The 27,564-nt window shown below is 28.3% G+C and overlaps 2 protein-coding genes across 2 annotated transcripts; both read left to right on the forward strand.

Annotated features, from left to right (window-relative positions):
- Window positions 1–1,539: 1,539 nt before the first annotated feature.
- LOC132940131 (piggyBac transposable element-derived protein 3-like) lies at window positions 1,540–3,689 on the forward strand. The gene is made up of 3 exons (XM_061007562.1): window positions 1,540–1,651; window positions 1,697–2,653; window positions 3,559–3,689. The coding sequence occupies exons 1-3, from the start codon at window positions 1,540–1,542 to the stop codon at window positions 3,687–3,689; spliced, it is 1,200 nt and encodes a 399-aa protein (XP_060863545.1).
- A 3,781-nt stretch (window positions 3,690–7,470) lies between these two features.
- LOC132934285 (FERM domain-containing protein 4B) lies at window positions 7,471–18,667 on the forward strand. Its single transcript, XM_061000570.1, has 9 exons — window positions 7,471–7,823; window positions 7,949–8,196; window positions 8,259–8,487; window positions 14,442–14,601; window positions 14,974–15,083; window positions 15,148–15,271; window positions 15,356–15,791; window positions 15,861–16,135; window positions 16,203–18,667. The coding sequence occupies exons 1-9, from the start codon at window positions 7,820–7,822 to the stop codon at window positions 16,354–16,356; spliced, it is 1,740 nt and encodes a 579-aa protein (XP_060856553.1). The 5' UTR covers window positions 7,471–7,819; the 3' UTR covers window positions 16,357–18,667.
- Window positions 18,668–27,564: the final 8,897 nt, after the last annotated feature.

Consider the following 27,564-nt stretch of genomic DNA (forward strand, 5'->3'; position numbering starts at 1 on the left):
CACGGACATCACCGATGTACCGAAGCTGACGAATGAAGGGAAACCTAGTTAAGGAAATAATATGTTTTTCCAGTAAATGGGAATCTCCTTTCACATCAATGGATATCCAGTTATTGGTACAACAATCCCTGAACAGAAATGGTGTTAAGGTTAAACATTTCATAGACAATTTATTCGAATATGAACGGTTGACATTTTAATTAGTATGTCGGAAATATTTAGCGCTCACGGACATCACCGATGTACCGAAGCTGACGAATGAAGGGAAACCTAGTTAAGGAAATAATATGTTTATCCAGTAAATGGGAATCTCCTTTCACATCAATGGATATCCAGTTATTGGTACAACAATCCCTGAACAGAAATGGTGTTAAGGTTAAACATTTTATAGACAATTTATTCGAATATGAACGGTTGACATTTTAATTAGTATGTCGGAAATATTTAGCGCTCACGGACATCACCGATGTACCGAAGCTGACGAATGAAGGGAAACCTAGTTAAGGAAATAATATGTTTTTCCAGTAAATGGGAATCTCCTTTCACATCAATGGATATCCAGTTATTGGTACAACAATCCCTGAACAGAAATGGTGTTAAGGTTAAACATTTCATAGACAATTTATTCGAATATGAACGGTTGAAATTTTAATTAGTTAGTAAAAAATCTATGGCAAGTGAGCGATTGGCCGAAAACATGAAGGGATCAAGTTCGGCCATCAACAAAAGAATATACTGAACACTTAAAAACGTATTAGCCAAAGTTATAACGAAATATATCCAAAATATATCACATAAATACAATTCGTCCTTGGGTAAATAGTTTGACGCCAACGACCTTTAACGAAGTCGCACTGCTGAAGTGAACGTCCGTCATACAAAAACAGATGATATATTCAAATTGTGCATTTCCGCGTCGGAAATATTTAACGCTCACGGACATCACTAACACGTTCCTAATTGAAGAAATATATTTTGTTTTGTATTTCATTATTTTATCTATAGTTTTACTATTTACAAGTGGTGCATTTTTATCAAAAAAGTTTGTTTTGTTTTGTTTATATTTAAATTTGTTATTATAATATTATTATATACTGTGGAACTGTGGTTAGAGGTAATCCACAATTTTTACTAATGTTCCTAATTGAAGAAATACATTTTGTTTTGTCTTTCATTATTTTATGATCTATATTTTTATTATGCACAGATAATTCATACTTGTGATCAGTAAAAAACTATTCAGGTTTTGTATTTTTAAAATATTTCAACGGATTTTATATTTTAGAAAACTTAAGAAATGTTAACCCTTTCTGGACTGACGGGACTTTAAATTCCATCGAAGTATAAAATCTGTATAAATTTAAAGAATATTAATAAACTGGTCATACTGACTGACGGGACTTCTATGTCCCATACACTATCAGAAAAAAATAATATAGTTGTGATTATAGTCTGTTATCATTATCAAAATTATCATTTCATTTTTCGATTTTTCGAATGCAACAAATTTTTAGATGCAATACCCCTACAGATGTATTTATGGTATTTGTTGAAACAATTTTGAATGATTTGGTTTATCAGACAAACTTATATGGCACACAGAAAAATAAAACACTTAGAATACAGAGAGAAGATATGCTGGTATTCTTAGGTATTAACTTTTTGATGGGATATAACCGTTTACCGTCATATTAAGACTATTGGAGTACATCAGATGATCTTGGAGTTAAACTTGTGTCAAATGCTTTGTCTAGAGATATGTTTGAAAAAATTCTCATTCATCTACACTGTAATGACAATACACTATTGCCTATAAACAACAAAGATAAGTTATTCAAATTAAGACCAATAATAGATAAGCTTAATGAATCTTTCAAACGTAACTATTTTGGTACTAGACAAGTTAGTGTTGATGAAAGTATGGTGAAATTTAAGGATAGGTCAACATTGAAGCAATATAATCCGATGAAACCAGTAAAGAGAGGTTACAAAATTTGGAGCCTAGCAGATCAAAAAGGATACATGTTAGCTTTCAAAATTTACCAAGGTAAAGAAGAAATTGTAAATCACGAGTTTGACAAAATATATGGACTGGGTGAACGAGTGGTTTTGGAACTTACCAAATCAATTTGGAACGAACAACGAGAAATATACTTTGATAATTATTTTTCTTCACTACCTTTAGTGCAGAAACTAAAACTAGAGAACACTCTAGCTCGCGGAACAATAAGGACAAACAGAAAAGGGTTACCTACAGAGATGTGTACAGACAAAAAAATGAAAAGAGGCGAACACGATAAAAAGTTTTTATCAGATGGGATTTCATTTTTTAAGTGGATGGATAATAAGGCCGTCAACTTTATATCTAATTTTCATGGTTCCGAAGTTACATCTGTAAACAGAAAAGAAAAGAATGGTACTTCAGTTTCAGTAACATGTCCAACTGTGGTCTCAGATTACAATTCATATATGGGTGGAGTAGACCATGCTGACAGATTACGTGCATTGTATGATATAGATAGGAAATCTCGCAAGTGGTGGCATAGATTGTTTTTTGGTTTGATCGATATTATGTTTGTAAATTCTTATGTAGTTTATTGTACCTTATTTGAGAAAATTCCAGTGTTGGAATACAGAAGAGCTGTTGTACGAGGTTTGCTAACCAAACAATTACTACAGAAAAAAAAATCACCAGCTCAAATCCAAAAAAATTTAAAAAGAAGAAAATCAGCTTATTGTATGCCAAGAGACGTCCGCACTGGAAATCTAGGTATCCATCATCCAACATTCGTAACACAACGGGGAAGATGTGAAGTATGCAGCAATAAAGGTATTGAGTCAAGACCACATTCAAAATGCTCGTATTGCAAGGTCCATCTATGTGTCAATGAAAAAAAAAACTGCTTTTCTGAGTATCATGAATTATAAAAAAACATCTTAAGTATATAAAAAAAATAATATTTTCTCTAAATTGTAATCGTTTGTATTTTTTAAAAATTAAAATAAAAAAATCCTTAGGAAAACGTGTTTTTTTTTGTATTGTTTATATGTATAAGAAAAGTGACCTAATTGCCTGACGGGACTTATAAGTCCAGACCGTAAAGGACTGACGGGACTTTTGAGTCCCAGGATAAAATAAGGATCAAGGATCAAAAATAATGGATTTTTTTGTTCATACCCTATCTTAGATATAGGAAAAAAATCGAAATTCACAAATTTTTTTTTATATTTTTAATGTTTTTAAGCTATCGTCCAGAAAGGGTAATGTTATAATAGTTATGTTTAAATGTTAAATATACAAGTTAATAATTCTTTTAAAAAAATATGAATAATTTTTAAAAAAATTAATTTTTTTTCTTTGAAATATTGCACCTAGGTATCATATAATACCACATGATAAAAAACGATTAAAAAATTTAAAAAATAAAAAAATTTTTATTATTATTTTTCCCAAAATCTTAAAGCAACAAGCTGTATGATTCCGAATTTTAATAATTCATTTTTAAGAAAAAAAAATCTCGTGCATGAAGAGGTTAATATTATGAAATACCCTCATAGACAACAATAAAGAGAAGATACAAAACAAGAACTATAAGAATACGGACAATGAAGGAGCAACGACTACAACAGGAGCACGGAAGCAGGGACCATCATCTTCAAGTAAACCAAGATGTTATGCATGTGGTTAGAAAAATCATAAATTTACGGAACCCTTACCTGCATTAATAGTTCAATAGCAATTATTTATGTAAGGCCAGAGGTCATTTAGCAAAAGTTTGTAAAACTAGAAAAAACAATTATAAAGGTAAGTTTAATAATTATGTTAACTCTAAGGAAACTTAGGAATTAGATAGCTTGGGTGTGGATTTTATTAATATGTTTAATTTAAAGTTAATTTCTGTGAACCTTTTATTATTATATGTTAATTAATGGGGTACAATTAGTACATAACAAAAATTAAATACTTTATATTAAATAAAATAATTTAGGAGAAGAATGACCAAAAATTTACATAAAGATACTGTAACAGTTTGGCTTAGACTTCTTAACTGGTCAGTTTTTAAAGGTTATGTAACTATGTAGATTTGTATAGTGTACATGATCATTATGTTTTTTATTATGTTATGAATTGTAATAGCTATTGATGCTTACAAGTTGTTTAATAAACAAAATATATTGATTCATGATATTTTACACATATTATATGACAATATAAATTGTTCAATCCATCAGTGATGATAAGGAGTAATTGACTATACCCTGGACATCATTGCAGCGCATTTTACTGGAATTGGGGTTTGAATAACATTTTTAACATTCATTCGATCTCATACAATTAAAAAACTGTACTTTTATTGGTATATTTGGGGGCGGGGCTATGCCCAATTAGCCACAATGTGATTTGCAATTTGCGCCTATGCATCTGAATCTACATGTGTTTCATACGATGGATTAGCTACTTAAAATGGAGATTTACCTGTTTCTGTATTGTCCATAAAATGTTTTTAATACTCATTTAATACGCCTTCGATTCTCAATAAATGCCCTCAATAATTTACAATAATAATCTTATAATGATTTAATAATCTCAAGAAATATGCCTTTTAATAATTTCATATAATAACTCCAATGTAATACCTATGCCCTCAATAATAATAACCTCAACTCAATATAATAATCTCAATAACACTTTAATATGACCTATATACTCAACTACTTTTAATAGTTGTATGCTTTTTTTTTTTAACTATGTAACAAATTTAATTAACTATTCACTCACAATAATACAAGGTTCCTTGATGATGATATGTTGATCGTGACAGTGCTGCAAAGTTGTTTTGTGTTTGGTTCCATATTCAGAATTTTTGACGAGGAATACTGCAGGTCTTCTTTGTCAAACAGTGTGCCTTTCATGGTTGCCTCATCTTGAAAAATTCTATATTGACTGCACCAGTTGTTTTAAGCGGACTGCCCGAGATCCAGACAATTGTAGTTATGAAATAAATAGCTGAAGACAATTTCAACTATACCTTCATCAAAATGCGAGTAGCTGGGTTAGCATTGTGAATATTCATAAGTGAATACTAGTCAATACCGTTTAGCTTAAAAGAACTATGGTCATGACTTTTAAGCAGCCCGCGTACAGGCGTATAGCAGGTTTCACAGATTTCTCCGATTCGTAGAATTGTGGCCATCCGATGTTGTTTTAGCATTAGCCACGAGAATACGATCATCAAGGTACGTTTTCCCCGCAGCGTCTGGAACTCTGGACGCGGCGTCTGGCTTCATTACCGGTCATAGGCCTGGGTATAGAAAATAGACCTGGTTTCATAGATTTCTCACTCGTGGAATTTTATTGTGACAATTTGATGTTATTTTTGGCACCCAGTTAAGTATTTGATGATATTTGATTTCCTAAATAGTAATTAGGTAATAGTTAGTACATATCAATAATACTACATCATAATTCATAGTTAAATATATCATATATCATAAATATGAACTGCCTGAGATCCAGGTGGTTTTTAAATAAATTGTTGATGACAATTTCAACAGTAAATAAAATGATTGTTTATTTCTATTTCAATTTAAGCAAAAATTATTAAGTTACCTATACAAGTCATGTCGGCGCGAGTGGCGAGAAGGTGCTCAGGTCTCAATGGCTATGCCAGCCAACATCTAAATATGCTGTAGTCCTGGCTCCCTTATAAGTAGTGTTCTCATTCCATTGTCCTGAATCAAAGATCGTGTCACTCGTGGCTCTTGTCCAAAGAAATTCGTACTTGCCAACTGTTGTTGTGGAAGGTTGTTACTTTCGTCAAAATGCGAGTAGCTGGGTTAGCGTTGTGAATATTCATAAGTGAATACTAGTCAATACCGTTTAGCTTAAAAAAACTATGGTCATAACTTTTAAAAATCCTGGGTATAGACAATAGACGAGTACCTGGTTTCATAGATTTCTCACTCGTGGAATTTTATTGTGACAATTCAATGTTTTTTTTGGCACCCAGTTAAATATTTGATGATATTTGATTTCCTAAATAGTAATTAGGTAATAGTTAGTACATATCAATAATACTACATAATAATTCATAGTTAAATATATCATATATCACAAATATGGACTGCCTGAGATCCAGGTGGTTTTTAAATAAATTGTTGATGACAATTTCCATAGTGTGTAAAAGAATAGCTTTACGTACTAATATAATATATATGTAGGTAATCGATTCACGTATTAGTGTATAAGTATTATTCTACTCGCAGAGGCAGTTCTCCTTGAGTTGTTATGGTCTCTTAGACGTAACCTCATAGTTAGAAACCACATTCTATTTTGACAAGCTAATCAAGAGGAGCGTCCAACAACAAGTTATCATAATGAGGCGGGTTGCGAGAATAACAACTTATTGAACCAGCTACATCCACCTCAAGGACACCCTGTCCACGCGCAGGATCCATCAAAGGAACCGACATCATGTATAGGAGGGCTGGGAACACAGTAAAGACAGATGTACCTGGACCAGCAACGCAGAAGCGACTTCACGCCACTAGCCATATACAGGACGACTACTACTACTACTATTACCACAACGATATTATACATTTCATTCTGTTAGGTATAATAAAAACATTGCATTTATAAATCTAATTTGACTACTATTATTTTCAAATCATCTACATAGTGAATCCCTGAAGGGGCGCACGTAACAAGTGAATAAAATGATAGTTTATTTCTATTTCAATTTAAGCAAAAATTATTAAGTTACCTATACAAGTCATGTCGGCGCGAGTGGCGAGAAGGTGCTCAGGTCTCAATGGCTATGCCAGCCAACATCTAAATATGCTGTAGTCCTGGATCCCTTATAAGTAGTGTTCTCATTCCATTGCCCTGAACCGAATATCGTGTCACTCGTGGCTCGTGTCCAAAGAAATTTATCCTTGCAACTGTTGTTGTTTTCGTCAAAATGCGAGTAGCTGGGTTCGCGATTGTGAATATTAATAAGTGAATACTAGTCAATACCGTTTAGCTTAAAAGAACTATGGTCATGACTTTTAAGCAGCCCGCGTACAGGCGTATAGCAGGTTTCACAGATTTCTCCGATTCGTAGAATTGTGGCCATCCGATGTTGTTTTAGCATTAGCCACGAGAATACGATCATCAAGGTACGTTTTCCCTGCAGCGTCTGGAACTCTGGACGCGGCGTCTGGCTTCATTACCGGTCATAGGTCGGCGTCGCGATGCCATGATGTTTCACTGTTGGACGCCACAGGATAACCTCAACGATTTCGTAGTCAATACGTTATTTCATAAAGTCATTGAAAATTGTTTAGTAAACAGTGTTTACCTCCAAAATAGTGAATACTGGTAGGTCATTACCACGGTTGTAGATGGTTGTGTATATTATCTATAACCATGGTGATAACGAAATGTTCGGCTGGCAGATGGATGTCAGAAACGTTTTAAATAATATTATCGTTTTCGTGTCTTACTGTCTTGTCGTTCATTTGTCGCGGCAGTAATTATTGATATCAATCGGTCGCATTGTTTTCACCAAGTAATTACGCACCAGATAAGCCATAAGGTATTTTAAAGTGGCTCAGCTTATTGTTTAGTGTTATTTCGTCGGAGTTTTTTTTTTGTGTTCCACAGTATCATTGTTGTTGTCATTAGTCAATAGTAATTACGAAGAGCTCAAGCCATCTAATTCCTCAGATTTCAGAACGTACATCGCTGAAATATTTGTATTCACGCGCTGTGTTTTAGCGTACAAAATTCTGATTTATAAACGTGCTAGTTTCGCGATGCATTTAAAAAACTATGGGTAAGGGTGTTGTACGATCTAACCACTGTCGATCGGTCGTTTGTTAAAAACAACTTATGTGCAGTTAAATTGATCGTGTTTTGATGTCCTTATTAATTGTTAATTCATAATTTTTTGTTTCTCAGAATGCTCTTCTAATAAAGTCGACACGATGGTTGCGAGTTTACAGTCCAGACGCAAAGCATTAGAATCTAAAATCACCGAAAAGAATCGTGAATTAAAACGATTATGCATACAAGAAGCAGAATTGACGGGCAGCTTACCTCCGGAGATCCCATTAGATCCCGGCGAAACACCACCTACATTCCGTCGACGTGTTGGAACATCATTTACTTATCCTGAAAATTTAATAAATAAACTGAAATTTAAAGACGTACGTAATTATTGATATTTTTACTGCATATACAGATTTTGTATAAGCATTTTACTTGTTAGGATGAAACTTTGGCTTCACTGGAACTAGAGTATAAAATCCAAAAAGGAATTGCCGAAGCTGCTTTAGGACTTGCTAATGATGAGACTGCCAATAAATCTGTGCGACGTAAACATAGAATGATGTATCAACAAAGTCAAAATAGAATTATTGAACTCGAGACAAGAATAAATTTATGCAATAATCAAAAAGTAAAAAAAAAGCCTCGCCCTGAGAGCAGTTACACAACAGGTAATATCTATATTACTTCATCAATGTTAAAATTACAGTAAAAAAAAATAAAGGCTAGGTAATCGATTTAGGTTAAGTTAGTTAGAAAAGGTAATAAGTAAAAAGAGCAATTTCTTAAACTGACAAATTCTAATACCCTGATAATAAATATGTTACAGTCCATATAGATAAATTTACATTGCTGACCAATCAAAGTGTATAATCCCTGAGTGGTTGAAGCCATGTAAATAATTATACATATTTACTAGATGTAGTATACCGTGGCCAAGTGGCCAACTGGGCAGTCTTATACATTTAAGTGGACCATGCTCAAATAATTTACATACCCACCTACACAACTCAATAATTTAAATTTGATGATTCAATTTTCAAACTATAGTTATTATTTAATTACAATTATTTAATATTTTTATCCTATACCACTATACTAGTAATAACATAAATGGTTAGACTTTGGCTAACAATATAATAATTATTCTCGCTACACTCAAAATATGTTTCTGAACAACACATAGACCATATTAAATTTAGAGCGGAGCAATGTAACTTTTTATAGCAAAAAATGCATTCTACTTTTCTTAATATTTGGGATAAACAAATAAAAATAACCAATAACCATGTATAATTGAAATGTTCACCAAATGTTTACCTTCATTAGCATTTTCTATACACGGTATAATTTTCTTAATATTTTGTCATAATCGCTAAAATTTTCAAATTATTTCATAGTTGAATATTTGAAATTATTTTAATATTCATTTAAAAATTGAATAGGTATAAGGTTCCAACTAAATATTTTACATTTAAATTTAAAATTAAAATTTTTCATAAATCTACAATAATTTTTTTTTGAGTTTCTGTAGTTTAAATTCTGATTAAATTAGGTATTCTCACATATAATAACGTTTTGAGTTTTCTCATCAATCAATTTTCATATTTTGTTATAATTTAAAAATGATTAACCGTAAATACATGAAATGTTAATATCATCATCTACTATACATTATAAAATTTTCAAAGAAGAAATATAGCTCGTTAAATTGTTTAGTAGAATGTATATTTTTTGGTGATTTGCCTCAAATATAGTTAAAAGTTTTGTTTATAATGGAAAAATATAAAAATATACACAGATAAAATATATTACCTATATCCACGGGAAAAATTTTGTAGGATAATGAATCCAAGAAAAAAACATCAATTCAAATATTATCCATAGTTAAAATTTCATTTTAACATTTTGATAATACATAAATACAAACCTAATGCATAAGATATAAGAAAATATTTATATAATAATATAATATGTAATAATAATAAGTAGGTATACAAAACAGCACCCATTGCATTGTAAATTCAATTTTATACTTATGGGTCATAAACATACTTATATTTGCTTACCTGTATTATTCATTCACTTATCTGTTGGAAAATATAAAGATATCACTTTATTGCCATACTCTTTTGCTTTAAAGACTGAACAGTCTATACATTATATGGACAAATCGACCTTCAATATTTTTTCCACCAAATATTTATCTCCTATCATATTATTACCTACTGTGGATAATTTTTCCAGATATTCTCATCTAGCTTCATTACCTAAATAGACTTTCTAAGTTTTACAATAATTTGTGTACTGTAAATATAATAATTAATTAAGATTGAGATTATTCTTTACAATTACAATACAGAACTTAAAGACGCATAAAATCAATTTAAAAAATGTCCAAAGGAATCAAGTTTTGACTTTAAGTAGAAAAAATTAAAATTCTTATATGGTACATGTTCTCTAAGCTACTATACAAAAAAAACTTATTACCTGGATAATAACAGAGTTAACGCACAAGACAATTTACCCTTTTGAAATGTGTCTTTATATGTAAATTCTAAAAATTGTATGAACAGATCTTGTTACCAATAAAATAGTACTAAAACTAATTGGAAAGGAGAAGGAGAAGGAACTTAGAACTTAAATGATAAAATATTTTTTTGTTGGATTACATGGAACATATGAGAAATAATCAATGATACATTCTTCTCATCCTTATTTACAGCTACAAGTCTTTATAGCATTAGTATTATTACAAGTAGCTCCATGGTATTAGTGAATTACTTTCAATATCTAATCTAAAATGTTGTGGTCATAAACTAATAAAATATAAAGAGTTTAGTCAACATATATCTGATATAAATAATATGTCAATACCATAGGCGTGCGCAGACTTTTGGTTCCGGGGGTGCACATTAAAAATTAGGGCCCACAATAATTTTGAAAACAATTATAGATACAAACAAATGTTTTAGAGATATCAAATGCACTAAAAATATTTATTTTATTTTATTATTCATTCTAATAAATATTACATAACAATATATAGATATACAATCTTATAAAGAACACTTAGTTTTATGAGAGACACTAATTTACATAAAATCATGTAACCAAAAATCTAAATAATTTTAATTTTTTCCTTTTTGTTATAATTTACTACATATTTATAAGTATTTACCTATAATGTATTATAATAATATTGTCAGTTTGTAATAATTAATCGCGGCCAATGACCTATGCAGTCGAGGCCTTGTTCCTTATAATAAAAAAAAAAAATCTTATAATGATAATCGACGTTTAAGGGGATTCCATACCGTGGTTTTCTGTTTTTGTCTAACACACGCGCGACATAGGATTTTTGACAAATTCTATGCCAAACATATCAATTGATCTAATGAAGTGATAAGAATTCTGAAAACCGATTTGAATTCGTCGTTAAGTCAACTCAAAATCGACTTTCCCACAATTTTGATTTTTTGATTTTAGCTTCTTCAAAAATTGAAATACAAAAATGTTTAAATACTCTTTTTTAATATGACATTTTCTGGAATTTGGGGGATAATTTCAAAAATGTGGGAAAGTCGATTTCAAGTAGACTTGACGATGAATTCAAGTCTGTTTTCAGAATTCTTATCGCTTCAATAGATCAATTGGAATGTTTGGCAAAAAACACGTCTAAAATACTATGTCGCGCGTGTGTTTGACAAAAACAGAAAATCACGGTATCGAATCACTTTAAAAGGAACAACATTTTTGAATTCGTCAATAATTTCATTAATTTAATTTACACTTAATAAATAGTTTGGGCCCTTGTCATTTTTTGTGAAGGGTCCAGGGGTGCCCAGGCACCCCCGGCACCCCCTATGCGCATGCCTATGGTCAATACCCATTAAGACATTATAAGTATCAACATTTATATACAGTAGTCACTTGATAATTCGAAATTCAGGGGACCGAGTTAAAAATTCGATTTATAGAGGTTTTCGATTTACCGAGTGTTCGAATTATCGAGGGAAAAAAAATTAATTCGAATTAAAGAGAGGTGGAAAATTGTACATAATGTATGTATGTATTACGTTTATTTTAAAGTCTGGTCTCATGGGCATTAAAAATATCCCTAGCATCATAATCAACCAATAGATTGGTTAACTCATTTTTCCAATCTTGTGAAATGCACGGGTCAACACTTGCACTCTCTCCACATACTTTTTTGAAAATTAAATCATGACGTTTTTTAAATTTTTCTAACCAACCCTCACTAGCTTGAAAATTTGTGATACCTAAGTTGGTAGCAAACAACTTAGATTTTTCTTTTAAAATAGGTCCTGATATTGGAATATCATTTTGCCTACGTTGAGAAAACCAAGCCATAAGACATTCTTCCAGATCGGGGTACTCACATTTTTTCTGTCTGATCCGCGATGAATAAGGTGTTAATGTTGTAAGATGGTCCTTTTGTTTTAGTATTGTTGAAAGCGTAGAAGCTGGTATACCAAAACGTAGAGCAACATCTTTTTTTTTTTCACCTGCTTCAACTGCTGCGATCACTTTTTGTTTGTCGGCTATCGACAAACACTTGTACACTTTTACGGGACCCATATTGCGACTGACTACGTTAGCTACGACTGATTTCGTTTGTTCAATTTCAATAACAGTTTACCCATAGCAGAGGTTTATTTTGGTATAGATTAGGTAGGTAAGATACGATAACATTAAACTACGATTATATTTAACTATCATAATCCTTATATGTACATATGAACGTACATATAGTCGTGTTTAAAGAAATTCGAATTATAGAGATTCGTGAAAAAAAATTCGAATTGTAGAGTGTGCCTCACCGACAGACATTTCGAATTATCGAGGGGACCGGAATACATGTATTTTTTTCTAATTATAGAGGTTTTCTCAGGGGACTTAGCGTTTAGTTCGATTTATGGAGTTTTTCGAATTATCGAGTGACTACTGTAACAGCATATACACATCATGATTGCAAAATGTATATACATTATACCTACATTTATAGAAAATTATATAAATTATAAAATAGCATCGCAGTAAGAACTATTACAATAATTGTTTCATATAATATAAACATTAATTATTATGGATACTAACAAAGGTTGATCAATCGTGAAGCAATACTTTATTTTTTTTTTACTTAAGTCTTATCATTAAAGTGGTTAATAGAGCAATACATATTTACTTCTAGTGTATATGATTTTGTTAAATTTTCACAAATATGTTTTTTAACAAGCACCTAATATTGGTTTATTTATTATTTTTTAAAATTGTCATCAATAAGCAAAATAATTATAATAAAATAAATAATAATTATTATGGTCAGCTTCTAATCCTTGAAGTGTTAAAAAACTACAATATTTTTACTAATTTAAAAGGGATGCCTAGAAATTGGACTTAAAAAATATTTATAACCTATATTGGCTAGGTACCTTTATAAACATATACATTTAAAAAAAAAAATCTTTAATTCAGACTCAGCTTTAATTAAAATGTAAAGATTATGAGCTTATTTTAATATCAAACTTATAAAGATTGAGTCATATTTAATATTATAAAATGTTGAAAACAAACTTACATTTATAACTAATAATAATATATTATTTTATTCTGTATTTTATAATAAAATTGTGAACGTATATATTATAATGGTTTTTATATAGCTAGCTAGCTTTAAGTCAACTTACAATTTTTTTGAATACTAACAATGAAATAATAAAATGTATTGTATTTTTTTTTTTTTTTTTTAATTGTATTTAAGTGTACCTGGTTTATATCATTGGTTTTGACAATTACAATTTTATATACAAAACAAATAAATACACATTAAATTATTTAATTAGGAAAACAGTTAAATTTTAAATCCGGTATGATGGAATAGACTGATTGTGGACAAAATAACAAAGTGAGAATTAGAGAAAATGATGACTGAGGATTTGCTGAAATATTTTAAGAATTAATTAAAATGAGAAAAGTTTTACGTTATGAGAAAATAAATGAACAGTTAAAAAGAATGTGTGGAATATCACAGATGTTTGGAGACTTATGACGAGTACAGAAGGAGAATCATTTAAGATGAAATTGGATAAGTGAGAAGGTAGTAGGCCAAAACAAAGACAAAAGAAAGATGAAATGTTTTAGCTTGAAAAGTGTCATTTTAAAGTCATTCTTATGATTATTAATTAATATAACATGATTCAAATCAACAATGTAGTAGAATTAAAAACAAGCAGATTATTATTTTTATTATTATTACTAAAAAATAACATTTAGTTTTACCAATTACCTATATTGTTCAATATTATGTTTTAATTGTTAATGGTTTTGTATTTTTATATGTTTGTTTTATAAGTTTTTATTTCTTGCTTAATTAATGGCTAAATAATAAGTAGGTACTTTTTGAAATGCAGTTAAGCCATTTTATTTTAAAACAATAGGTATTTATTACTAATAATTACTATAGAAATAAAATGAAATATATCCTTATAAAATAAAATAATTGATTCTGTTCTGATTTATGAAGTTCTGATTGATGAAAAAGAACAATTTTATTAATTTACTATGAATACATTTAATATTTTTCATTTTGTTGTTTTATTAGATTTTGTGAATAATCATAGTGTAACTGATGGTAATTTTGTTGTACCTAAAGAACCAAATGTACAATCTTTGAACCCAAAAGTTTTATCTCATAAAAGTAATTTAAGGCAGTCACAATCATACAACAAATTCCCTGGTCAAAGAAATTCTCATGACCCAAGGTAATTTTAAATATTTAATTACATTAAACTTAAACTTACTTAAATTACTAATAAAATGTATACAATATTTTGTATTTGATTGTACTTTTATTTAAGTATAAGTATTGTAGCATGTTTATTAATTATATAACTTAATTTAAGTGAAATGTATAAAAGTGCAAAATTTCCATTTTAAGAATTATGTATATTGAAATATAATATATAAAATTAATTATAAAAATGTAAAATAAATAATATCATTGTTTTTAAAATATATTTTTGCAGAACATTATACATTTAAGAATTTTTATTTATGTAGCTTGAAATAAATGGAATTGTAAAGCTTAAATATACTAAATTAACTAACAAACATTTTAATTAATCAATTTTTAGAATTGGAAATGGGCTGCATAATGCATGGAATACTCATGAACACATATCTAGTTCTAATATGCAACCAATGCTACTTCCAAGATCAACAATAAGTTTAGATAAAGATCATGGTAAATTCTTTGTTAATTATTAAAACATATATTTGTGAAATTAACAATGTTTATTTATTTACAGTAACTTATCCTAAAGATAATGGTGTATTTTTTAATAATAATTCAAATTCCACAAATTTGCCATCCAGTCATGAATTGTCCAGTAAGATTATTGATCAAGATTCCACATCTAAGTATAGAGACAGGTATACAATATTATATTTTATAATTGTAATATTACACTTTTATAATAGTATCAATTTGAATAATTTAATATTTTATGTTTACAGATTTGGAAGTTTAGATAGGCGACACACTACTAGGAGTTCTAGTTCTCGGAGTAATAGTAGTGTTGATCATGAACCTCCAGCTGTACCTGTTGTGCCACGACATACAAATTCACAGCATCCCACAACTACTATTTTATTACCAAATCAAATGTACCCAGAAAATAGTTTGATGAGAACTCACTCTCTGGGTAATATTAAAAATGAAAATCAGCAACAAACAGAAAAAGGATTTACAGATTTAAATCAGATATCATTGTCTGAAAGTAGAAAAAATTCCGAAAAAAAATGGATTGAAACATCATTAGATAGTAGTAGTGTTGAGTCCGGGCCAACACTTACCCATGATTTACCGCCTCCTATCAAAATGCATACACCTCCAATACAACCTGATAATCACCCACTTCCGTACGACCCACTAGTCAATCATTTTGACACTGTAATTATTTTGTAATTTTTGGTTATTTAATCCAAATAATTATGCAAGTATATATCATTTTTTTTATAGGTTCCATTTGAATCACCAAAAAATCATACAGTTGTTCAGGTTGGAAAGTGGCAACCGTATCGTGAAGTAACTAAGCCTTTTGAAATGTCTGATTTTTATAAGTACAGTACGAGATTTAGGAAACCATCTGCAAATTCTAATAGTGCATCCCCAGAAATAGTTCTAACAACAACTAACCCATCTCCAACACCATCCTTGCCACCACAACCAGCATTACAAAATAAAGGAATTTATCAACCTTTACAACCTCATAATTGTCATCCACTGGTACCTCAGTAAGTTACTCCAAAATTATCTATTTAATTATAAAATACAATGTTTAAAATACATTTAATTTTACAGAAACATTTCATTAATGGAAGAAACAGTTTGTCCCATTGATTCGTTTGAACCCAATAATGAATTATGTTTAGATGAAAGTGTATTTGCTAATGAAATGTTATCTTGGTATCAAGATGAAGCTACACCCCAATCTAGAACTGCCACATTGGTGTGATTTTAAATAATTAATAACTAAAACCTATCATGGTATATTTTCGTATTATGAATTTATGATAGGCAGCTAGAAAACGACCAATATAATATTATATATTATTATCATCTTCTTATGTTTTAGATCATTTTAATACAACATAATTTATCTATATGGATATACTTTAATGTAAATGACAACAAAATGACAACATTTTAATATGAATATCTATTTACAATGTATAAAATAGTTTTAGTTTTAACACTTAATATATGACTTATCATTTTTATCATATTAATAATTTATTTATTTATTATTTCAGTAACATTAAACTGAAAAATACCTATTGGGTTTTTTTAATAATTGTAATTTTACTTCTGTTCAAAAATATTTTAGATAAATATGAAAATTAACTTTACATGTGCGTATACATTTATGGAAGTAATGAATAATTACAATTTTTTTAATTTATTATTGTATACAATTCAATTAATTTACCTAAATATAATTTATTAAGACATCACATTTTTAATATTTTAATAATATTTCTGTTTTTTGATTATTATAAATATTTTATTTTAGTATGCGTAACAAACAAAAATTGTAGTTTTTTAATACATATAACAAAATGCACTAGATACATAAATATATCGTTTTGTATTTAAATACACTTTGAATGCAAATAATGTATTAATACAAATATGCAAGAATATGTAGTATAAGATAAGACTGAATGTTATGTGCAATTAGTCTTAAGATTTTAAAATGTATATATACTTTTTTTTTACTTATATAGATGATTTTTTATTTTATTATACTATTATTATCGAGTAATAATGTATACAAAAAAGGTTATCTATTTTTTTATCATTATTGTCTTATTTATTTTATTTTTATAACAACAAAATATATATTTTTTTTAAGAACTTGTATTCTAATAATTTTATTGTATTTTCAGTTTGTATTTGTAATAAAAATAATATTATAGACATTTATGCGCTCAATGTTTAATTTTAGTAGAAATGTATGGCTATGTTTTTTTTTAAATGCTAAGTAAAATGTATATGAGGATTTACTTTATAGTCTATATTTAACAAGATATGCAATTTTTTAATTATATACATAATACATAATAAATGCACATAGGTATCAACATTTATCAAATAATATAAATTCATGTTTATATTTTACTTATAATAGCTATTATTAATATTTATTTAAGTGTACTCTCCATATCCTAAATTTTATGAAAAAAAAATATTTTCCCAATAATAATTAATGCATTTTTGTAAAATATTTGACATAACATTAATTGTTTATCTAAAATTAAATATACATGGTAAACAATAATATTACTGTACTTGTGCCGGCGAGAGAACGCTTCTCTTCTCGTTAGTGCATCGGAATGACGGAGCTCTGCGGTTTCGTACCCAAATTTCTCCCACTCTACCACCTAGTTGCCGCCGTAAATTCCCCCACTCACTGCGCGCGACCAGCGGCTAATGTCAGCGACAGCCAGCCTTTGGGTAGGTTTAGTGGTGGGAATGCGCGAGATCGGACGAATTTTGGTCACCGCCCAGAAGCGTTCTCTCATTAGCACGAGTATAATAAGTAGTAACATTACGCATTAATTAATTTAATCAGACACCTAATCTAATTTTATATAATAAATTATTTGGCCTTTGCCATATTACGTTACTGCTAATAAATAAACAAATACATACATAGTTAATTTAATTTGGACACTATCTAGTTTGTTGTACAATGCATTAGAAACTACATATTTCTTTAACTTTTGTGATTAACGTTTCGAGTAATAATTGACAAGGTTTTAATGACTATATTAATTAGACAAATTTTAAATTCAGTTAGCTACAAAGTACAATTGATTGCATATTTATTCCAAACCGAAAAGTACTTGGATTTTTTGTCTGTAAAACAATATTATTATATGTTTAATTTTCACATTACATTTTTTTACTCCTGCATTATCATTTAAGCAGCGTTTAATTTAGGGGCTTTAGTTTGTCATTTGTAAAGATTAATTTCATTATTATAAAAATGTATACATTTGTTTCGTATAAAAATCCTAAGAGCCAGGTAACTACCATCAACATGTTGTTTTTTTTTCTAGGATTAAAATAAAACTTTCTAGTACTAATTACTTTTTGAATATGTTATAGAAAAAAAACTTATTAGTTATTACATTTTTAAGTATATAATATTACAGAATTGTTATTTTATATTATATTTTGATTAATTAATAATTATATTATAAGAAATGTAATGTAAATTTATTATACAAAATTAATATTGTAGTGAGCATAATAGAATACAGATAATATATTAATGAAAAAAATATATTTGCATTTGTAAAAACTTATTACCTTAATATATAAACCATTTAAGGCCAAATTTTCATCTTATCTTAGTCCTAACAATTTTGAAATCAAGCTTAATCCAATTTATCATCTTCTTGTAAAAAAAAAAAACAAACACATAAATCTAAAAGTTACTCAATCAATACATGATATCTATGAGACTTTTCACTTGGTACAACAATCTGGAAATGAATCCATCATTTTTACGCACATAAATGTATATTATTTTATGCATTTGAATAATACAATATTATTATGGTAACATAATGGCCTAGATAGGCTACTATTGATAGTACAAGGGGTCACACTTGCGACACCGAAAAATATCATAGAGAATGTTTTTGTGGACATTTAACTATGTGTTGAGAACAAATGCTTAACATTATTTTGATGCCCTGGAATTGATTTTTTTATACCTAGTATTGTTTTAACCAATTATTAAAACCAAATTATGTATTTATTATGATCGCCCCGAGTCCAGTGGAGTCGAGTTTCACATATTTAGTACATTTTTGTACCTATTTAGATTTTATATTATATTATTATTAATTTATTTCTCAAGATAAGAATTCTTATTTACTATACTATTGTATAACATTATAATTTATAAATAATATTTAAGAGGATTTCAGCAAAATATTTTCTCTCAAACCCATGTGCAACAAAGTCTGTTGATAAAACACATTCACGTAAAATCGGTTTTTAATAATTTTTGTGTAATTGTAGAGTAAAATCATACATTACAAAAATTATAGAGTATAATATTTTCGAGGGGTTTGACGTTGGTTTTATTTTTACTTAATATTTGACTTTATAAGTTAGACATTATCGATGAATTAATCGATTAATCTATCGTCTGTGAATCTTAAGATCGTTATTGGATAAAAATATGTTTATATTTAATAGAAATTAGGTATTCAGTTTTAAAACATATACTAAATATCTACATGTAGTTTAAAATGTCTTATATAGGTAAAATGCAAAAATTATAATTGTTTTTATTTTTAAAGAACAATATACTTGCCTATTATTATTTGAGAACCTAGATTTTAATTGGTACTGTAAAATACTTGAGGTACATTTAAAGTTTAATAAACTACTATTATTACAAACTAAATAATTTAGATAGATAAAATATTATAAAATGACATTTGAATTGTGTATTACTTACTAATCATTTAAAGCATATTTTGATTTTCATATAAATATAATTTAAATACTTAAATTTAATATTGTTAAATTATTTAAAATATTACCATTAACCATGCATAAGGAATATAAATATTTTTTTTTTGTTTTTAAATAAAATACCTATTGTAAATGTAATACTTTATTAAATTAAAAAACAAGGTGTTATATTCAGTGAACCATGAATTAAAATTTCATTTCATTTTCTATTCACTGTTCTAAGAGAAATTGATTTTATTAACTACTAGTTATTATGGCTATGGTTTTTTCCTATATAATATTTTTCAGTATGGCAAATAAATTGAAATATGCTGTTGAAAATCTGGAATGAGCCTTAAAAGATATAAAAGATACAAAATTATTAATTAATAAAGCTGCTGTGAAGTATGGAATACATAAATCTGCATTGTCAATACAATTACCTATCTGGAAAATCCCCTTTAATTAGGAAAATGGGTCATAGTTATTTTTTCCATTCTGAGTGAAGACGGCTAGTCAGCCTACAATAAATTACTAAGTACATTTGATGATATTATTGTGAATAAAGTAATTTATTTACCTATTTACATGAAACCTTGTATTAAATTTTCAATTCTTTACTATAAAAGGTGAACATTTTATAAAATGTTAAATACAAAATAATTTGTAAATTTTCAATTTTAAAAATTTTGTCAACATTTGAACTTTAAATGCTTGTAAAAAAAAAATTATGCCTATGTAATTTTAATATATTTAAACTACTATAATAAAAATATAGCAGGAGCATTGTATTACATTTTAGAGCTTTTTTATTCAACAAATAAAATTTTATTGACAAGGTATATAGTAGAAAATCACTAAGTTTAGCTATATTTGATATTTCCCAGCATCGGCATGTATTATCAAGATAATTTTATTTTATGATAGCTTATTATTGATGGACGACTCCAGCCTTAGATAAATTAGGTATAAATATTAAATATATATATGTAGAGTATAACTAATCACCAACAGAAATCGCTGCTATCGACATATTTTATTTTTAATTATAAGGTGTATGAGATAAACAATAACATCAATTATTATAAATTATTGTATAAAAATATATTATATATTATGAAGCATTTTGAGTGAATAAAAAAAATCATTCAGAAAATCAAAAAAAATTTTGAGGCAAGGCGAAATTGCAGTTAGTCGAACGTTAAGGCTGCTCCGGTGCGCGATCAATCGACCACATAGTGCACAGTGAAGCAATTAGTAATTTGAATGAAGTATGTACCAGTATGTACCGTATGTACCAGGTTGAACCAGTAGAAGAAACACGAAGTCTGGGGTAACCAGAAGGTCTGCCGTACGGCTGATTATACGCCGACTATCACGAGCGCCTCACCGATGGAAATATACCTGTTCGGTTGTATATATATACATAGCACTCGTCACTGGTAATGACTGGTTAGAGTCGGCCGGCCAGATACTGTCTATAGCCGTGGCGCCAGCAATATAACCTTAATATATTACACTTTTAAGCTTTTTGTCCCAGCAGACATTTTTTATCAATATTTATGGAAAAAATATGTTTAATATAATATGATTACCCAAGTAATACTTCTTTAGTTAAAGAATCATTTAATTCCATAAAATTCAACTCAATACTTAAAAAATATAAGAAAATAATAACACAGGTGATAGGTATACTGTATAATAAAATAAAATTTATTTGTTATACAAAATGTATTCTACATTTTTAAAATTCCAAGCATATTAATATATTATTATGAATACAAATATAACAATAACACAATAAAGTACAATTTTTTATTTTGAATGATATTTTGTAATGGTAAAGGAATTAATTTATCATTTTATAAAATATTTAATTTTTATATCTGAGGATTGAAAATTTAAAACAAAGTTCCACGTATATATTATGTTATAATATATAAATTACTTTATTCACAATAATATCAGGAAATATACTTAGTAATATCATTGGCTGCCTGAACATCTTCGCTCAGAATCGTTTTTCTTATACATTGCTATTATATCATTAAATTAAAATTTAACAATATCCATTACAGTGACCCACTTGTAACATACTGTACAGCAGAGTGACACCCACTTGCCTACCTTTTTAAATTTTTATTTAATTTTTAATTTTTGTGACTGCAGTCATCACGGTTTGGTGCAGTGAAACTGCTTCGATTTTCTTCAACATTGGTGTACAAATTAAATTATTAATTTTTATCGCACCTAAGTTGATCATAATGAACGTCATTTAGCTGATAAAAGTTGCTATTATACCATGAGGTGATTGTAAGGACCGTTATTTGGATAATAAAATTTGCTAAAAAATACGCGCGACGGTTTGTTTGTCGTCGACCGTTTTCGCTCAGAATCGTTTTTCTTATACAATGATATTATATCATTGAGTTCAAATTTAAAACCATTGATTACAGTGACCCACTTGTAACCTACTGTACAACAGAGTGACACCTACCCTTTTTTTATTTTTATTTTATACTTTTGTGACTGTCATCACGGTTTGGTGCAGTGAAACTGCTTCGATTTTCTTCAACATTGGTGTACAAATTAAATTATTAATTTTTATCGCACCCGAGGTGATCGTAATGAACGTCATTTAGATGATAAAAGTTGCTAAAAACGACGCGTGACGGTTTGTTTGTCCCTCAGTCACTACTCTAGTTACATTACAGAAACGTAACCTATAACAGGAACGTATCATGATGGCCGTTCAGCTAGTAGCTACAACTGCTGCCGCGTATCGTCGCAACAGCCGCCGAGCTGCCGCCGCCGCCGCCGCCGAAACTGAAGAAAAGTAACGATTAGACCATGAGTCCCTGGTTACTCCAGTACACTGTTTTTCGATTTTAGTTCGTATGTTTTGTGATCAACCCCAAAATCAACCAGACCAACAAAATTATTATTATTATTATTATTCAGTTTGTTATTAGCCCGCTGCCGCCGCGTTGCCTTGGCGGTTCTGGTTGATCAAGTGATCGGATCACAAGACATACGAACTAAAATGAAAAACAGTGTACTGGAGTAACCAGGGACTCATGGTCTAATCGTTACTTTTCTTCAGTTTCGGCTGCTCGGCGGCTGTTGCGACGATACTCGGCAGCAGTTGTAGCTACTAGCTGAACGGCCATCACGATCAACACATACGTTCCTGTTACATTCTGTTAGAAAATACCTACGTCATTAGATATGGAAGCACCAAGGTTTTGTAATGTTACAACGTAAACTGATTTGATTTCAGAAACAACGGAAAAAATAAAATTAAAACCACCCGTACCTTTAAATTTATAGTTCATTGTTAATGGCCATTCTTAGTTTCAAAGTTTATTAAAAAAATTTGATTTAGTTATAGCGTATATTAACGCGTCATTGGCCCATTGGAATAAACTCTGTTGACGCGTATACGCGTCAGCAGCGTTGAAAGTGTTAAATTCGTCATGAAATTTATATGAAAATTCTTACATTTTTTGATTAATTTTTTCACTTTGCCATGAATACACTTGGAAATTCTTAATTTTCAAAAGAAAATCTTAGCATGAACAGTGAAAATGTCATGGTGTGCATAAAATAATATAATAATATATTTTAAATGTTATAAGTACCCAGGAATAATATTTTTAAATTACAACAAAACAATCAAAATCGTTAATCTTTGTTTAGATATCTAATTTTGTCTAAATTTGAACTTAAAATGACTATAAAAAAAGTGTACCTATTCATTTATTTTTTAGATTTTTGGTTACAGTATAAAATACTTACGTGGAATTTTGTACATGTTCAACTTGATGAATTTTGTCAACATTTTAACTTTAAATGCTTATAAAAAAAAAATGTTGCTTATGTATTTTTAATATTTTAAATATTCAATTTGATAAATTTCATCAACATTTGAAATTTAAATTCTTGTAAAAAAAAAACGTGCCATTGTAATTTTATTATTTTTCAACTGCTGTTGTAGCTATATATCAGGAGTCTTATATTACATTTTCAATCTTTGTGACCAAACAAATAACATTGAATCGGTATTTAATATTTATAAAAAAAAAAAACTAAAATATTGAAAATAGAAAATGTCCGTAAACAGTTGAAAACTACTCAAAATATTTTGAATATCTTATCAGGTATAGAAAATGATAACATAAACATATGTTGTAGATTTTAAGTATCTACGGCTATTACTAAATTACAACAAGATAAGAAAATCGCTTCATGATGGGAAATCGAGTGAATATCAAATGTTGTAAAAATATGAACTTCAAATGCTCATAAAAATTTGATTTTTCAGTACATTTTTTTTTTTGATAAATTTAAACACACAATTTTAGATGCTGTTTATTAGAAAGCGAAGTGACTGCGTACTGTATTACCCACTGACCGTATTTCCCTCAGTTTCCCCTAAATTATATAATATAAAAATATTTGTTAATTAATTATTAATTATTATGTAGGTGCATCTAAATTAATTTATAATATTGAATATCTATAATAAGTAGATGTTATTATTTTTTTTTTTTAAACACAGACCAGGAGGCTGTTTAGAGCACTTGTACCCCCCTTGCTCTCGCGTATGGGCGAAGGCATACTTACCCAATGTAGAGTTAGTTTAGAAAATATTTATAAAAATAATTAGATTCATCCACTTTATTATAAATTATAATTATTATATATAGACATATAATATAGTTTGTAAGTAAGTACCTATTAGTGTTTTTTCATAGTGAACAAAATATTAACGAAAAAAAAAGATAATCTAACATTTGTCGGTCACTTTAAATTCAATTTAACAAATGAAATATGATGTATGAAGTAAGAAAATGACATATTACTTTTATGACACAAATAAACATGAAGTGAAGTCACTATATGTGAGTTGGCGTGATAATAATATTCTAAGACTGTCAAAGAAGGTAAATGAAGAGTGGAAACATAAGATTAGGAAGAGTTAATGTGATGAATGTAACTGGTCAAGGACACTTTTAGTAAAAAGTAGAATTTCGATTAATGTAAATCTTAAAAATAAACTATCATCTGTGAATCTATTATAAAATTGAAAAAAAACAATAGGTAGGTAAACCCTCCAGGTTTTTATCGAAAATATTATTGCATAATACCTAGTTGTTTAAGAAGATAAATCGGAATGTTTTGTTTGTCAACACCAATTTTCTTGATGAAAATATTTTAACTTTATTTTGAGTAGTAGGACCTATTGTGACATTGTGTGTATCTGAGTATAATAAATTATACTATCATATATCACACGTTCACACCTATTATTACTGTATAATATATTTGGCCATGTTAAATATAAAGTGGATTGGATATAATATTAATAATTATTATTATGGACAGTTTGATGGTGGCAGGCTTTCGTCTCGCTATTCGCTCACCTTGGCACCTTGGACTCGAGTTGTTTTATAATTATTTAAAATTATAAATTAAAAATTAATGATAAAGTCTCGAACAAAAAATGTGTTAATTGCAATCTATGTTTATTATAATAGAATTTTTCGAATTGTTAATGTTCATGTAAAAAATGTACGGATAACTGATTTTCAATATTTTTTTAACATAGGTACCAATGATTAATATATTCCTATACGCAAATTTCAAATAGTAATAAAAGTAACTAATACTAACAATACCTACTATTCTCAATATCTACATATTTATGTATGAAGACATGATATAGGTATACATTATTTTTAAAACGTATACATCAATTATCAATTTATCAAAGGTTAGTCACTTACTAGTTAATTCATAATTAACTCGGGGCTGGCAAACGTTATAATAACGTTATATTTGACAAAAAACAATTGAAATTTGTAAACGAAATTATAACGGAAAGCGATAATCAAAAATAATTAAATACCACAAAACAAAACTTAACGATTAACAAAATATATTATAATATAATATGATATATAATATCATTAAACAAGACATAAGGCAAAACGTAATTTATAGAATATCATTATTTAAACAAAAAATATCGCAAAATGAAATTATTTAAAATCTATTAATTTAAAAGTTATATTGGTTTCGTATAAATATATATGTGGACATTAAAATTGATTATATTATATTCTGTATCTGGGCCATTACCTAACCGAATTAGTTATCATTAATACATTTAATAGGTATTAACACAATAATAACACTATTCCAAATAACGATAAATGCAAAAATGATGTAACTTTTTAATTGCAAATAATATAATACAGAGTTTTTTTTTTCAAATGCAAGCCCTGAATTAACTAATTTAATAACTAGATTAATTTTCCAAATTCCAATATAATAACATAATTCTTTTTTCAGGTAGTATTAAAAATAATAGGCCGGTATGTTAAATTAAATCATTTATATACTTATATATAACTGTAGTAAAAATTTGAAAAATACAATTTCTTAATCAAGCTCTATAAGCAATAATTATAATTAAAATTGAAACAGTTAAAATTTTTCTATTTAATAATTTTGTAGATACAAATGTAAAACCTTAAACTATTACAATATTACAGTGCGCAAAAGAAGGCATAATAGGTTTAGTCGACTAAATGTTTGCCAAAGTTGTAAGTTATTTAAAAAAATTGCAAGTGTCACAATTACTAAAATGTAATTGAGAAAATAATTAAAAAAAAAAAAAATGAATATTTGAATTATATTTTTAACTGTGACAATAGTTAGTATGTTTCTTCACATTAAGTATCTATACATTTTTAGAGTTAAATATATTATTTGGTAACTTTTAACTTATAACTTGTCCTCCTTACAATTCGTTAATATAAACGAATGAAACAATAAATATAAAAAAAAATCACTGATTTACTACTAAATAATTTGATATGAGTAATATCATAAATATAACCGGATAGAAATGTTTATATCTGAGCACATGGATAAATATCATTTAACCACGGTCCAAAGAGTAATATAAACGAACACTACGACGAAACTAAAGTAAAACTAAAAATTTATACACAGTAAATTTCTACGCACTAACTATATTTAAGGAGCTTGAAACATGTTTAGATGTTTAGGTTTATATATTTATATATAGATGATAAATTGAATACGGTCTTGGTCATATGGCATATTTTTACCCCGCGGGCATCATCAACTATAGGGTGGCGTGGGAACTACAGACACTTTACGTTCCAATCAACAATATGTCCCAAGTTAACATAATATATTATAATAATACGAAAATACAAAGTCCAAAACTTCGAAGAAATTTTTTTTTCTCTTCAATAAAAACCATTATTGAATTAAAATGTAGTCAAATAATTGTTTTTAATAAAACGTTGTAGGTAAGCAATTTGTATTTACACCAAAATGTAAAACATTTTTTTTTTTTTTTTGAATACGTGTACATTAAACATAGGTACAAATTAAGGTAATCAAATAGAAATACTTATTCATTAATTCATTATACCAGTTCACAACTTTATTTTTATCCAAAAAATACAATTTCTACTAAATTCTACTATATAGGTGTCTACCATTGAGAGTTGAAAATTGAATAACATCACCAAATACGTAGTTGACATAATTTCACTGCAACAATAAATTATTATTAAAAGTAGTAATGACTTGGGACGTTATTTTTCATAGTACCCAAATACGTTGAAATTTCAAATGTTTT

The sequence above is a fragment of the Metopolophium dirhodum genome, chromosome 1 (genome assembly GCF_019925205.1).
Source record: "Metopolophium dirhodum isolate CAU chromosome 1, ASM1992520v1, whole genome shotgun sequence".
In the NCBI taxonomy this organism is placed as follows: Eukaryota; Metazoa; Arthropoda; class Insecta; order Hemiptera; family Aphididae; genus Metopolophium; species Metopolophium dirhodum.